At 38.7% G+C, this 15,013-nt stretch overlaps 1 protein-coding gene and 1 long non-coding RNA gene across 5 annotated transcripts in view; one reads left to right on the top strand and one right to left on the bottom strand.

Moving 5' to 3' along the window:
• The window catches only part of LOC141376506 (uncharacterized), a 28,955-nt gene extending 24,459 nt beyond the window's left edge, over window positions 1-4,496 (bottom strand). The window contains exons 1-3 of one of the 2 annotated variants that reach the window (XR_015502252.1): window positions 4,226-4,496; window positions 4,003-4,153; window positions 3,720-3,890 (exon numbers count right to left, since the gene is read on the bottom strand). This is a non-coding gene — a long non-coding RNA (uncharacterized LOC141376506). Of the gene's footprint in view, window positions 1-2,458; window positions 3,891-4,002; window positions 4,154-4,225 lie in introns of those variants that run through there. The other variant, XR_015502251.1, reaches the window with a different exon arrangement.
• The window catches only part of prph (peripherin), a 13,650-nt gene continuing 125 nt past the window's right edge, over window positions 1,489-15,013 (top strand). Inside the window, 9 exon segments of one of the 3 annotated variants that reach the window (NM_001319237.2) lie at window positions 1,489-2,052; window positions 6,268-6,328; window positions 7,727-7,822; window positions 8,220-8,387; window positions 9,089-9,214; window positions 12,260-12,480; window positions 12,556-12,605; window positions 13,127-13,200; window positions 14,405-15,013. The exon segment at window positions 14,405-15,013 is cut by the window's right edge and continues 125 nt beyond it. In NM_001319237.2, coding sequence (NP_001306166.1) covers window positions 1,571-2,052; window positions 6,268-6,328; window positions 7,727-7,822; window positions 8,220-8,387; window positions 9,089-9,214; window positions 12,260-12,480; window positions 12,556-12,605; window positions 13,127-13,200; window positions 14,405-14,455 — 1,329 coding nt within the window. In that variant the 5' untranslated portion in view covers window positions 1,489-1,570 and the 3' untranslated portion in view covers window positions 14,456-15,013. 3 annotated transcript variants of the gene reach the window in all.

The following is a 15,013-nucleotide window of genomic DNA, read 5'->3' as shown; positions in this document are numbered from 1 at the left end:
AAAACACATAAATCCAGCCTGATCTCACGAGGAAACTTAAGTATTTTACGTTTTGTCAGTTTAGTGGCTAGTTCAGGCGTACGAAAATGTACAATTTTAAAAAGAAGGCGTGGCACTTAACCCCACCCCTAACCCCAACAGTCATTGGGTGATGAGCAAATCGTACTTAATTGTACTTTTTAAAAGTAAATACAAAAAAAACTAAGGAAATAATTTTTGATTCCAAGTGTGTTGTCGAGCATTTACCAGTGTTTGTACATAATCAAGAAATCACTCAGGTACAGTCATACAAGTATTTGGGAATTCACATAGACCGGTCTCTAACATGGGACACTCACGTAAACTGGATCTGTGAAAAGCTTCACCAAAGACTGTATTTTCTACGAAGGTTATGGTTTTATGGTGTTGATAAGAAAATCATGTACTTATTTTTATCAAGCTATGTTTGAAAGGGTTATCAGGTATGGTCTATCTACATGGTATGGCAATCTTTCTGTAAATCTGAAATCAAAAATGTTCAATATTATCAGAACTGCTACAAGACTAATAGGATCTGAAACTTTTACCAGTATACAAACACTCTACGAGCAATGCACTCTGAATGAAGCTAAAAGATTATTAAGTAACCCATCTCATGTACTCTTCCCATCTCACGAACTTTTACCCTCTGGAAGACGATACAGAACTTTCCGCTGGAAACAGAACAGATTTAAGAACTCTTTTATTCCAGTGTCAATCAGACTGTTGAACACTGAACAATAGTGTGTGTAATTATTTTGCATGTTGACTTATTCTTTTAAATTGTTATTGTGTCAGAACCTGCTGAAGTGCTGGGTGAGACTACAGAAAATTTCCCCTTGAGGGACAATAAAGTATACAAACAAAACAAACAAACAAATTAGATCGTACGAATTCATACGAATTAGCTACTAAATCAGACAGTTACGAATTGCGGGGAATTTCAGATGAAAGTGAAGAGCGGGGGTGTGGGGTGATCGCGGATGGAAGTGAAGGGGGGGTTTGAGTGTTTTCGGATGAAAGTGAAGGGGTGTGTGTGTGTGTGTGGGGGGGGGGGGGGGGGGGGGGTCGCACGGGCCCTTGATAATGTCTCTGGGGGCCCCCTAAATGTATGGCCATTACAATCGTCTTAACTTCAACCCCCTCCCTAGCGACGCCCCTGCTGTAAACACTTAAGGGAGTATTAACAAGGAGAAAATGTTCATTTTTTGGTGATTTATCCTTTTAACATGATGCATTCTTGTTAAAAGCTCTTCATTATCAGCAAACAGGAGCAATATTTTGCATATCTGTACTGTAGAAAGCATCAGGGAAGTGTCCAGCTTGGTCTTTTGCTAGGGAGAGATGATATGGATAAATGATGGAGGGAAGATGAGATCAGGGAGACTGGGAATGGGCAGGGCTGGGTGGAGCTCCCACTGAACTGACCAGCTTCATGTATAAAAGCCTCCGTCTCACATCCGTCCTGCTGTGACTCAGCTTTTGAGCAAAACCACTGGACACACCAGAAGCATACCAAGTCTATCTAGCTAAATCCAAAAAACCAACAACCATGAGCCACTACTCCTACCGCACCTCTCACCACCGCAGTTATGGTACTCCTTCAGTGTCCAGTCGCATCGGGGGCCGCTATACATCCTCCATCCCGTCCCGTCCTGTGGACTTCAGGAGCCGCTCCAGCGCTCCGGCTCCACGTCTCTCCTATGACAAAGTGGACTTTTCACTAGCCGAGGCCGTAAATCAGGAGTTCCTCGCCACACGCAGCAATGAGAAACGAGAACTGCAGGAGCTCAACGACCGCTTCGCCAGCTTCATCGAGAAGGTCCGGTATTTGGAGCAGCAGAACTCCAGGTTGACCCAGGAGTTGGGTCAGTTTAAGGAGCAGCAGCAGGGGCCGTCAGGCCGCCTAGGAGATCTGTGCCAGCAGGAGATGAGGGAGCTGCGCAGACAGCTGGAGCTCATGGGGAAAGACAGAGACCAGATGCAGGTGGAGAGGGATAATCTGGCTGAAGATGTGGCCCTGCTCAAGCAGAGGTATGTACTTGTTTTGTTTCCAAGAGCGGACTATAACCAGAATACCCAAAGACACATATGAAGTTGTGTCACCATTGAAATTAAACCAAAATTGAGGTCCCCATGGGTAAACATGCTTTTAAAAATGTAATAAGGCAGATTTATTTTTCGTGTGAGGGTTGGGTTTTGGGTCAGAATATATGGTTTGTGTAATAGAAACATCATTACATCTATGGGAGTCCCCATTTCGATATATGAACAAGTCTCTGTAAAGCATAGGTATGTATTTGTTTTATTTCCAAGAGGGGACTATAACCAGAATACCCACAAACATATGAAGTTGTGTCCCCATTGAAACCAAACCAAAATCGAGGTCCCCATGGGTAAACATGCTTTTAAAAATGTAAAAAGGCAGATTTTTTTTCTTGTGAGGGTTGGGTTTTGGGGTAGGGGGGGTTAGAATATATGTTTGTATAATAGACACATCATTACATCTATGAGAGTCCCCATTGGGATATAAAAATAAGTATGTGTGTGTAAGTGTGTACTTGTTTTATTTCCAAGAGAAAACTTAAGTCTGAATGCACAGACACATAGGGACTTGTCACCATGGAAACCAAAATTATGGTCCCCATGGGTAAAAGTAAAAGTCCCCGCTGGGAGAAAGAAACAAGTCTGTGTGTGTGGTATATATTGATCATAAATAATAGGACCATAAAGGGAATAGTAAGGGTTGATATATCATAGTATATCACACTTTGTTAATGCATACTATAGTATTAAGTTCCAGCATTAAATACTGTTGTAGGTTTGTGGTGTAGTGGACTATAAAGGGAATCGTTCAAATGAAAATGAACTTTTAATTTTTTTGAAAGCCTTTAGATTTAATTTAATACAATATTTTGAAAAGTGCTGGTGTCTGGCATCCATTGACTTCCATAGTAGGAAAATTTACTATGGGAGTCAATGGGTGCCAGCAACCAGCATTTTTTAAAGTATCTTCTTCTGCTTTTATAAGAATAAATAATATAGGAATAAATAAAGGAAACTATCCCTTTAAGGAAAATCAACGATATTAAAGTTTTACGGTTTTCTTAAATGTTGTCATTGTTCACCCACTGTCAATGCAACGCTCTTTGGAGTTAATTATTTTTTGGAATAAATGTAAAGATATTTTAGCAAAAGTTTCTTTAATTTTTATGTAAAAAAAAAAAAAAAAACGCTTGAAACATTCTACAACCTATCTTATATTTAACTGTATAGAGACCTGCATAATTGCATTGGCATAGTTGTAAGTAAATGATGACAGAACTTTGTTTTTTGGGGTAAATGACCCCTTTAGCAGTTCACATAAAAATAGATACTGATGTTAATAAGTGTATGCACAAACATAAACATGTAAATAGGTTATAATGTTGTAATCATACCCGTGTTTTATCAGATTATGGATGGAATAAGCTTTTGTTTAATGATCATACTTATTAATAATATTAATTAATTAAGGTTGGCATTGTGCATAGCAATGGGAAATAGAAATATACTTTAAATGTGTTTGTATGGAGATTATCTTCTACAACAAAGTAATAGCACCGCTTTAGGGTGGGATCTGCACACAGATAACTGAAAAGTTATCAGATTAGATCTGCAAAAATAAAAGTATTTGTATAAAGATGTTTTTGTTAGCCTACCTGGGCGTGGCAGAAAATGAAAGTCACTCAGACAAAGAAGCTGCAGCAAAGACCCTCCCATTATCATCCTCTATTATGCGGTCTGCACTGTAATGGATGGATGAGGAGCCATTTCAACGATGCTCCATGGACAGCACACGCATGCTGAAGTAGGCTGCTGCTTTCATCCTACTGAAAATTAACAACACAATTTCATATGTTGGCTGTAAAAACATAAAAACACATTCGTAGGCAGCATTCGTGCCTATAGTTACTGCTTAAAACTTCTACCATCAACACTTACCTTGAAAATCATGTTTGTTGTGTAACTTACTCCAAAGAAGCGCGCGCGGGAAACTGCCTCGCACAACCGCGCCTCAGGAGACTATAGTGATTCCCAATAATAATATATTTATAGAAAGGGCGTTTTCCCTCGAGAACAAAAGATAAGAGAGCTTCATCAACAGCGAATATTATTATTGTACGATGTCATGAAGTGTTTACATAGCACAACAGAATGCTCTCACCTCAGCAGATGAAGAAAGTGCCTGAGAAAAACGCGATATTTTGGTTTGGTCCATATCAGCTGTATCTTAAACAATACAATTTCATATGCTGTACGTGTGCTATAAAAACATCCGTTAGGAGCATTTGTGCCTACAGATTAAGCTTACAACGTTCTACCATCAACAATTAACTTAATGAAAGCAATGTTTTTGTTTTTTAATGTGTACACCAAAGAAGCGCGCGCGCAGGAAACTGTCAAAAGATTTCCAATAATGATGTATTTCTAGAAAGGGCGTTTTCACTCGAGGACAATAGGTAGGAAGAGCTTACAACAATTTTTATCATTATACGATATCAGAAAGTGTTTGCAAAGCACAATATTCTCACCTCAGCAGACGAAGTAGAAGAAAGTGCCAAAATCATGGCCTCAACGCGATATCTTGATTTGGTTTAGTCCATATCAGTTATAGTCGAAAGTTAAATAACCTTGGCAACCTATAGCCTTGACTGACAAGACAAGAAATTTCAGTTTAGGGAGAGACAATTGGTAATATAAGAATATTATTGTATCGTTATTGCAGTTGTTTTGTTTTAAGCATTATATATTCTGCCCCCTACAAAGCCTTATAAATAAAATAGTATAGTAATTTATCGTAAATACTGTAGTGTTTTTGAACCATAGTAAAGTTACAATAATGAAAGATACAGCATATTGTAGTATCATCTCAACTGTTTAACTAACTGTAGCCTAAAGTTACACTACTGTATTGTATTGTAATACAGCATATTTGTTGAAAACTTGTAAACTGTTAAAAAAAATGCAGGGTTTCACACAATTCCTTCATGTTGACCCAACACAAATCGATTAAGTTAACGTAAATCATTTTCACAAATTTACATAGAACATAGAAGAATTAAATTGTCCTAAAATTATGTTGTTTCAACTTATTTTAAATAAGGTTGAACAAGTGGCAAAAGTCTTTTTTGAGTGTAGAGTAATTTGTTTTTCAGTAGTGTAAATTGGTTGTTGTATTGTCACAATAGCGACTAGAAGTATAGCCTACCACAACAGATTAACTCAAGTACTTTACTTTAGTATGAGGTAACACTTTAAAATAATGGTCCATTAGTTACTAACTTGAACAAACTAATGGTAATACATTTGCTATGGTATTTATTCATACTCATTCATTTAATTAAAATTAATTAAAGTTCGTTAATTCATGTTATCAAACACAACTTTGGATGTTATTAATGCATTAGTAAATGTTGAACTATGATTAATAAATGCTTTACAGGATCATTCACACATGGTTAATGCTAGTAAATACATAAACTAATGGACCATTATTTAAAGTGTTACCTAGTATGGTACAAAAACATTATTTACCACTGTAAGTTATTTTAGAATTTGTTATCATGGGTGTGACTTATGAAATATTGATAGATGATTTTTTATTTTATTTTAATTACGTATTTGTCTATGAAGGCCATTTTTATCTAAACCCCACACTGTTAGCTCGACAAATTATTCTTTCTGGTACTATCCTCAGTCACCCTCAGTCTAGACTGAAATCCTCAAGCTATATATTATTATGGGGATACAGCAGAAGTAGGATTCACTCATGTGTATAGATGATTAAATTTGCAATAATACCATGCCACCCAGCCGGTACTAATGTAATCTCAGAAGCTTTTAAGCAAATCAGCTAATCACTCCTCTGACTCTCTGCCAGCTGAGATTTAATATTTGTCTTACAACCTTTACATCAGACACACAGCTGTCAAGGACATTTTCTTTGTTGCTCGAGGACAAAGTCACAGTTGTAATGCATAATTCAGGACAGAAAATCAAGAAACACAAATCCTTCATTCCCTCTCACCCATCCTTTTATATAAAAACACAGAATTTAAGGCTAGAACCACATTTTGTATTGTAATAGCATAATGTATAAGTCAGTTAAGCATTAAAAGTGGGAACGTATTACTAATACAAGGTAATAAACCTTGTTGTATTGTTATTGTATTTTTAAATGTACTATTTTCTCCTATTTATTTGCAGGTTAAATGAGGAGATGCAGAAAAGAGAGGAAGCTGAAAATAATCTGACTCTCTTTCGTAAGGTAAAGTGGTTTCGGAGAATATCTGTCTCTTAGTTTAATCAGTTGTTACATCTTAATTTGCATACATAACTATAGGTGAAAAACAGTAAATAACAAAAGTAGTATTTGAATTTGAGCTTTAGGTGATTGAGTAAAACCCACACCACTTTAAACTGTGTGTGTTTACATCTTCTTTTAAAGTCTGATTAAAACCAATATTTACTCTTCTTACTTGCATAATGTTGTTATAAACGATTTTCAGAATCTTTAATCAAATACCACAACCTTCCCTACTTCCACGACTTTTCTTCACTTCTGGTCACATGGAATTTATTTAGGGCGGAGCTATCAGTCATTTTGGGTAAAGCGTCATTTCACAGAGTCATTTCTGCGTCTGAAGCGGCATATTGCATACTATATCTAGTACGCTAAAATCAGTATGCAAGCCAAGTAGTACGTCCGAATTCATATAATTCGAAAAAGAGTATGCAAGAAATACCTTGATGACCTACTACTTCCGGCGAGATTTTGAATTGCGCAAAAGAGGATGCATGAATGGGAGTGAAGCGATGCAACTTGGTCACGTGATCATGACTAAATGGCGAATGTAGTGCATCCCAATTCCATTCATACTGGGTAGGACTGCCCATCTTATAAGGCGGAGCGTTCAGTCCTTCAGGGCAGGGCTATCAGTAATTTAGAGTGGGGCTATCTGTCCTTTACGGCCGAGCTGTCAGTCCTTTAGGTGGGGCTATCAGTCTTTTAGGGTGGGACTCTTCATCCTTTAGGGCAGGGTTATCAGTGCTTTAGGGTGGGGCTTTTCATCCTTTAGGGCGGAGCTATTAGTCATTTAGGGGGGGACTCTCAGTCCTTTAGGGCCAGGCTATCAGTCCTTTAGGATGGGGCTATCAGTCATTTAGGGTGGGGCTATCAGTCATTTAGGGTGGGGCTATCAGTAATTTAGGGCGGGGCTATCAATTCTTTAGGGCAGGACTATCATTGCTTTAGGGATAGGCTATCCGCTATTTAGGGTGGGGCAATCCATCGTTTAGGGTGGGGATATCAGCCATGCCTTGTTTATGCCCTGCTTTTCATCCATTTGTCAATCTTCCTTCATTTGGTTAGATCCAATCGGCTCCCAAAGTATGAAATTATGCACCACCTTTTATTTTTTACTATTTTTAGGACAATTTCTATTGGATGTACATGATATAACTTTAAAATGTAAAAGCCTTGTAAGCTGAAACTGGTGATTATGGTTATGGGTGGTACATTTTACATCTCAAAAGTGTAAAATTACAATGCACTGTATCAGCTGGCCAATCAGAGCACTCTGGGCTAATGTGAAGGTGGGGCTTTAACATGTATATATGACGTTTCACAGTTTGGTATCTTTGTCATGTGACTGTGTACATGAAGGATGTGGATGATGCTACTCTTGCTCGCCTGGAGCTGGAGAGGAAGATTGAGTCTCTGATGGATGAGATTGAGTTCCTCAAGAAGATGCATGATGAGGTGAGAGACAGATTTCATGAATGAGTTAAAGAATTTGTGAATAGTACCAACTTGTCCTTGTCTTAAAAAACACTTAAAAACACACACACAATCTTTTAAGGCTAGTCTGGATGTTGCTTTTGGTTCATAATTGCATTTGTTGGTTATTAAATCTGGTTCTGATTTTGTGTATCCTAACAAAATGTCAAGACAAATAAAAATCCACAAGGACACCTACCGCTTTACTTTTTTTATTATGCTCTTTGTTCCATTCAGTTTACTTAACAATGATTTGGTTTGTCGACTCACATTACCAAAAATATACAGTTGAAGTCAGAATTATTATCCCTCCTGAATAATTTTTGTATTCTTTTAAAATAAAAGATGCTCTGAAGAAAAGTCTGTTTTGCACCTGCAGGAGATCCAGGATGTCCAGGTGAGTGTTCAGAGTCAGCAGATGAAGATGGAGGTGATGGAGACGTCCAGCCGCCCCGATCTGACCGCAGCACTTCGGGACATCAGATCTCAGTACGAGAGCATCGCCTCCAAAAACATGCAGGAGTCCGAGGAGTGGTACAAGTCCAAGGTCAGACATAACATAAACTGTGTCTTTTACTCTCTATTAGGTGTAATTATTAACTGTAATTCAATTATTAATGCTCTGTACATTCCAGAGGCATCGTCTTTAGACACATTTGTTCAGTTTAGCATCTCGAAGTAATGCTTGTAATGTGGAATTCTTTCTTTTATTAATTTTCCTTCGGCTTGGTGCCTTATTTATCAGGGGTCACTACAGTGGAATGAACCGGCAATTATTCCAGCATATTTTATTATATCTAGCAACATGTTTTATGCAGGATGCCCTTCCAGCTACAACCCAGTACTGGAAAACACCCATACACTCTCACATTCACACACACACCCCAATTTAGTTTACCCAATTCATCTATAGCGCATGTATTTGGAGCACCCGGAGGAAATCCACGCCAACACGGGTAGAACATGCAAACTCCACACAGAAATGCTAACTGGCACAGCCGGGACTCGAACCAGCGACCTTCTTGCTGTGAGGCGATAACTACTGAGCTGTGCCGCCACACCTCAAATTTACAGAATTAAAAGAGTTTCGATTCTGTTATCTATACATTGAGATTTACAGGTATTTAAATGCAGTTTTAATGATTCATTGGTGATTATTTACTTTTTGATGTGACTTTTCCAACACTGGTGTTGCTTGTGAATACACACTGATGATGTGTGTGTCTTTCTTTGTGTTTTCTCTATTAGTTTGCTGACTTGACAGATTCAGCCAAGCGCAATGCTGAGGCCATGAGGCAGTCGAAACAAGACAACAATGACCTGAGGAGGCAAATTCAAGCCCAGAACTGTGATATTGAGGCTCTTAAGAGTACTGTACGTACATCTAATTACACTGTAAAACGTTTTCCATATTTTGTGATTCATGTTTTTAGTTTTTTTAGTTTTCCTCATTCATTTATGCTTTTTGCGGTGGTTAACTAGGCAAGTTAGGGTAATTAGGCAAGTCATTGTAGAACAGTGGTTTGTTCTGTAGACTATCCAAAAAACAATATTTCTTAAAGGTTCAGAACACCCTGGAGAACTTTTTTTTTAATATCAACAGATGTGTGTGTGTTGAGCATCAGTTAAGACGATGTTAGCACCTGTCAGCTTTAATTGTGGGGAAAACTGGATAGTTTTGAGCTTTTGTCAGCTCATTTCAGCTTCCAGGTTTAAAATGATTTTTGGGGTGGATCAAAATCGGCGATGTAGCGAAGTACCGCAAGTGCAATGATGACGCGTCGTTTTCTCTTTATTATTCATAGCGGAGTTTTCTTATCCTATGAGAAGAGCCGGCTGCTTAATTATTCATGAGAGCACGTGCTTTCCGAAGGCAGACCTGCCAGTTTCAAGCAAGCTGTGAGACACAGACCAACGGCACGCAGTAGCCGTTCATGAAGGCTCGTATGTGTTTGTTTCCATGATCCACAGGGTTTGTTGCATGTTTTTTCCCCGCGATCTTCTCAGGGCCGATCTTACAGCAAAGCTGTTTGTGTGCAGCAAGCATTTTTGTCGGGAGAGCAGTACGAGAATTGAAGAATGTCGGACGTTGACTTTTATCAGGAGTTCGTTCACATTCAGACACATCGCCGTGCTGCTGTTCGCCTAAATCCTCTTGATGACCAGCAGGGCTAATGGTTAAAATAGACAGGTCAGGAGACCTGCTGCACTGAGTCTGCATTCAGATCTATAATTTAGACCCGGGGATCGAGGGAGACTCCTCATTTATAGTGTTTACATGAACACACTTATCTTTATAATGATATAAATTGTGGTTATGTCTATATGAAATTACAAATAACAAATGTAGCAGGGCATTAAATTACTGGTTATTTCTTTGCATTTTAACTTTGTGAACTATAAACTCATGGTTTGTGTCTCATTTTGTGAGCTAACTGACAACAGCAGTTGTTCGCTCCCCTTCTCCCCTGCTGACCACGCCCACTCCTGCCCGATGCTCGCGGAGCTCCACGCCCATTAATCATGCATCTTTTAAAAAAATTCCGAAGTAGACTTTAACCGAAAGTGGGGGATGTCATGACCCTTTAAGGGGGTTAAAAATATTGACCTTGTTTATTATAAAAACCGCTGTTATTCTCGCTGAAATAAAACAAATAAGACTTTCTCCAGAAGAAAAAATATTATAGGAAATACTGTGAAAAATTCCTGAATCGGTCAAACATTATTTGGGAAATATTTGAAAAAGAAAAGAGAATTCACAGGAGGGCAAATCATTTTGGCTTTGAAGAAGATTTTTATTTTCTAAAGCTATATGAAGACATTAGTTGGGTGAGTGGAGGGCCCTATGAATCTGCCATTATATGTCTTTAAAGGGCACCTGTGGTGAAAAATCTACTTTTCAAGCTATTTGGACAAACATATGTGTATATATAGTGTATAGACCATCATATCGGGGCGATATAAACACACCCAGTTCTTTTTTTCAATTGAACAACATAAAAACGGTGGACCAATTGGAGCGGTTTTCAGACCGACCGCAACTTTACGTAGGAGTGCACACCCCCCGCCCACCAAATTGATTGACAGCTGCGCACATTAACATGTTCCTGTAGTCACGTGTATATGTCAACAAGACCAGGCAGACATACGCAAAGCAACCGGGAATAAAAGGTCTGTTCTGTTCGCTAGGATCAGCAATCATCATCAAATGTGATTAAGAGTAAGTTTCACATGTTTAAAGTGTTTTAAAACAGAGCACGTGTGTAATTATTTACAGCGATTCACTTCAGCTTTACTTCATCAGCACAGCCGCGTGTCAGAACAATTATAAAGGAAGACGCTTCAATCCCGGTTTGTGGAAGTTAAATCAGGTTTATTTTGTACATTAGCATAACAGATATCCACACAGCAGTGGAGGTTAGCCTGTATCCTGTCACATTTGAGTGCAAAAACAGTGCTAAGCTAAGCGCGCTCTGTCTGTCTGTCTGCCTGTGTATCTGTGTGTGTGTGTGTGTGTGTGCGAACTTTGTAATGATATTGTGTTTGACTCATCAATGCAACTTCACAATACTGATTAGTAATGATTACTTCTTACTGTAGTATTTCTCACAAATGCTACGTGAGACCTTCTTCCTTTAAGTCTGTCTGTTGTCTGACGCAGCCGAGGGAGGAGATTAAAGCACGCGGGAAGGCATGTAGAAACAGTAGGCGGGAAAGACTCGTCTTAAAGGCGCAGTACAACAAAACCACCCCCTGCTGGAAATCAGTATAAAACAGCATCTTGTAAAAGGTATAATGAAAAATCTGATGGGTGTTTTGAGCTGAAACTTTATATACACATTCTAGAGACGCAAAAGACTTATATTAAATCTGAAAAAAGGGGTAACCTAGGTGCCCTTTAAGGCAAAGGGGTCATAAAAGGTCACGAGAGAGGACTTGAGGATACAATGAGAACCATCTGTGTCAGTAAGACATGAAATGTATGCAATGTATGTTGAAACTGTCATGTATATTTGAAAAGACACACACTGTATGGGAGAGAAGAGTCCAGTTTAGATGTTTGAAACATACATACTAGTCATGTGAACTGTGTGTGTAAAAACAGTTATGAATACATTATATCTTTACATTATGAGGGCTAACAAGAAGAGGGGGCTTTAAATTGGGGTCGTAAAGGAGTAAGAGCTGGGAGAGGCCTGTTGAACCAGCTGTGAAATCACAAAGGTGGGAGGAAGCAAGGATAGCAAACTTAAGGGACATTGGATTTGTCCTGGGGAGAGACTGAGATGGGTCTGCTCCAGAAAATATTCCAATAAAGTATATTCTTCTGATATTCATAACCTTCAGACTATGTCTGATTCATTAAGAGAAAAGCATCACGACAACTTCAACTGCACATATATATGCTGTGTCCTGCAGAATGAGGCTCTGCTGCGTCAGATGAGGGAAATGGAGGAGCAGTTTACTCTGGAGGCTGGAAACTATCAAGATGCTGTGGGGCGCCTAGAAGAGGAGATTCGACACCTGAAGGAGGAGATGTCCCGACACCTGCGGGAATACCAGGACCTGCTCAACGTCAAGATGGCCCTGGACATTGAGATCGCCACCTATAGGAAACTTCTGGAGGGAGAGGAGAGCAGGTAAGACTGAAACCATTGAGCCATTTTTTAAATTTGCTCCAGGTAACTGATGATGTTTAATCTTGGCTTTTTCAGAATTGCGGTTCCTATCATGAAAATGCCTTCAATGAGTGGACACAGTGGAGGTGCGTCTAACGACACATAATAAAAAGCATTATTTTATTATTACTATTCAATTCTGAGGGTGGAGCGGTGGCTCAGTGGTTAGCAAAGCACTGTCGCCTCACAGCAAGAAGGCCGCTGGTTCGAGATCGGGCTGGGTCAGTTGGCATTTCTGTGTGGAGTTTGCATGTTCTCCCCATGTTGGTGTGGGTTTCCTCCGGGTGCTCCGGTTTCCCTCACAGTTTAAACACATGCACTATAGGGGAATTGGCTAAAACTAAATTGGCCGTACTGTACGAGTGTGTGTGAATGTGAGAGTGTATGAGTGTTTCCCAGTCATGGGTTGCAGCTGGAAGGGCATCCGCTGCTTAAAACATATGCCAGAATAGTTGGCGGTTCATTCCACTGTGGCAAACCCTGATAAATAAGGGACTAAGCCGAAGGAACGCTACATTCCACATAAATCATAATTAATAAAAGCCCTCAGATTCTGTCTGGCCCTAGTCATGAGTGGTTTCACTAAACCTTTGCTGCCTTTGAACAGATTACGGCCAGTTTTCTGACCCTGCACCTGGAAAGAAAGTGGTCATCAAGACTGTTGAGATTCGTGATGGAGAGGTGAGACGATCAGATAAAGCCACTTACTGAAAACAAACATCTGAACTAAGATGTCCAACAGTAAAACAGCCAGTCAAGACAGACTTCACTTCATTAAAAGCAATGTTTAATGAGAGATCTTTACATTAACTCTTTCCCCTCCAGCCACTACCAGTATTTTTGATGATTTTCACCTAAATTTTAGGGCCATCAGAACAATTTCTACTATGAATATATGATCATCTCATGAATCTCTGATTTTGATATAAAAAAAAACATTTGTTCAAACATTTTTTATCACTACTCCTGAATGCAAATAGGTTTCATCAAAAAAGAAAGAAAAATGCATATATATATATATATATATATATATATATGTATATATATATATATATATATAATTGCTCTTCGGTCACTTTATTAGGTACGCCTGACTCACCAAAACTGGACAATAGAAGATTGGAGAAACGTTGCCTGCTCTGATGAGTCTCCATTTCTGCTGCCACATTCGGATGGTCTGGTCAGAATTTGTCATCAACAACATGAAATCATGGATCCATCCTCCCTTGTATTAGTGGTTCAGGCTGGTGGTGGTGGTGTAATGGTGTGGGGGAGATTTTCTTGGCACACTTTGTGCCCATTAGTACCAATTGAGCATTGTGTCAACGCCACAGCCTACCTGAGTGTTGTTGCTGACCATGTCCATCCCTTTATGACCACAGTGACCCATCTTCTGCAAGACAACCTATAATAATAACAATAGCAATAAAGCATAAATCCTCTCAGACTGGTTTCTTGAACATGCCAATGAGTTCACTGTACTCAAATGGCCTCCACAGTCACCATATGGAGCACCTTTTGGATTTATTTGTTTTTTATTTATTGAATTTACGTCATTTTTTAAGTTAAGTGGTTACAAACACTTCATATGGGCTGGATTTAAACAAACAAATGAAGTTGAATATTACAAAATTTAATGTTTGTTTAAATGGAACCCATATAAATAATTTGCAACCACTTACCTTAAAAAATGTAGTAAATCCAATGAATCTTTGTTTTCTCTCAGTGCAGATTGCTGTAGAAACTTATCAATGAAGACGTTGTCACTTAATTGAGGAGTTCTTTGTCAATGTCGGGGAAAGAGTTAAATCACATAAAATGTTTTTGTTTTCCTATCAAAATGTATATTTGTTGTGTACTTTTGATTGTGTTGTTCATTATGCAGGTGGTGAAAGAATCCACAAAGGAAAAGGCCAGAGATGAGAAGAAAGATTGATGTGGTGGGAATCCGACACAAGAGCCTGCAGATGAAGAAGCGCTTCAGTTATTGTGCTGCAAATGTAAAGGTGCTGTACGTGTAAAATTAAGGCAGACGCACATGCTGTTTACAGTGTTGCTCTTAGCGTAGAGAATAATCAGTGAAATGTTTGACTCAGTATTGTGTATGATGGTGCTAAACCCATTTACATTTCAAATCTGGATTATTAGCCCTCCTGTATATTTTCCCCCCAGTTTCTCATTTCTAATAACTGATTTATTTTATCTTTGTCATGATGACAGCACATCATATTTGACTAGATATTTTTCAAGATAGTAGTATTCAGCTTAAATTAAAGGCTTAACTAGGTTAATTAGGAAAGTCATTGTATAACTGGTTTGTACTGGAGACAATCTAAAACTAATATTGCTAATAATATTGGGCTTAAAACAATTAAAAACTGCTTTTATTCTAGCTGAAATACAACAAATCAGACTTTCTCCAGAAGACAAAATATTATAGGAAATACTGTGAGAAACTCCTGAATCTGTTAAACATCATTTGGGAAATACTTGA

Source organism: Danio rerio, chromosome 11 (assembly GCF_052040795.2).
Source record: "Danio rerio strain M-AB ecotype USA chromosome 11, GRCz13ab, whole genome shotgun sequence".
NCBI classification, from domain to species: domain Eukaryota; kingdom Metazoa; phylum Chordata; class Actinopteri; order Cypriniformes; family Danionidae; genus Danio; species Danio rerio.
Note: the sequence above shows the minus strand (reverse complement) of the source record. Positions and strands in the feature narration are given on the sequence as shown.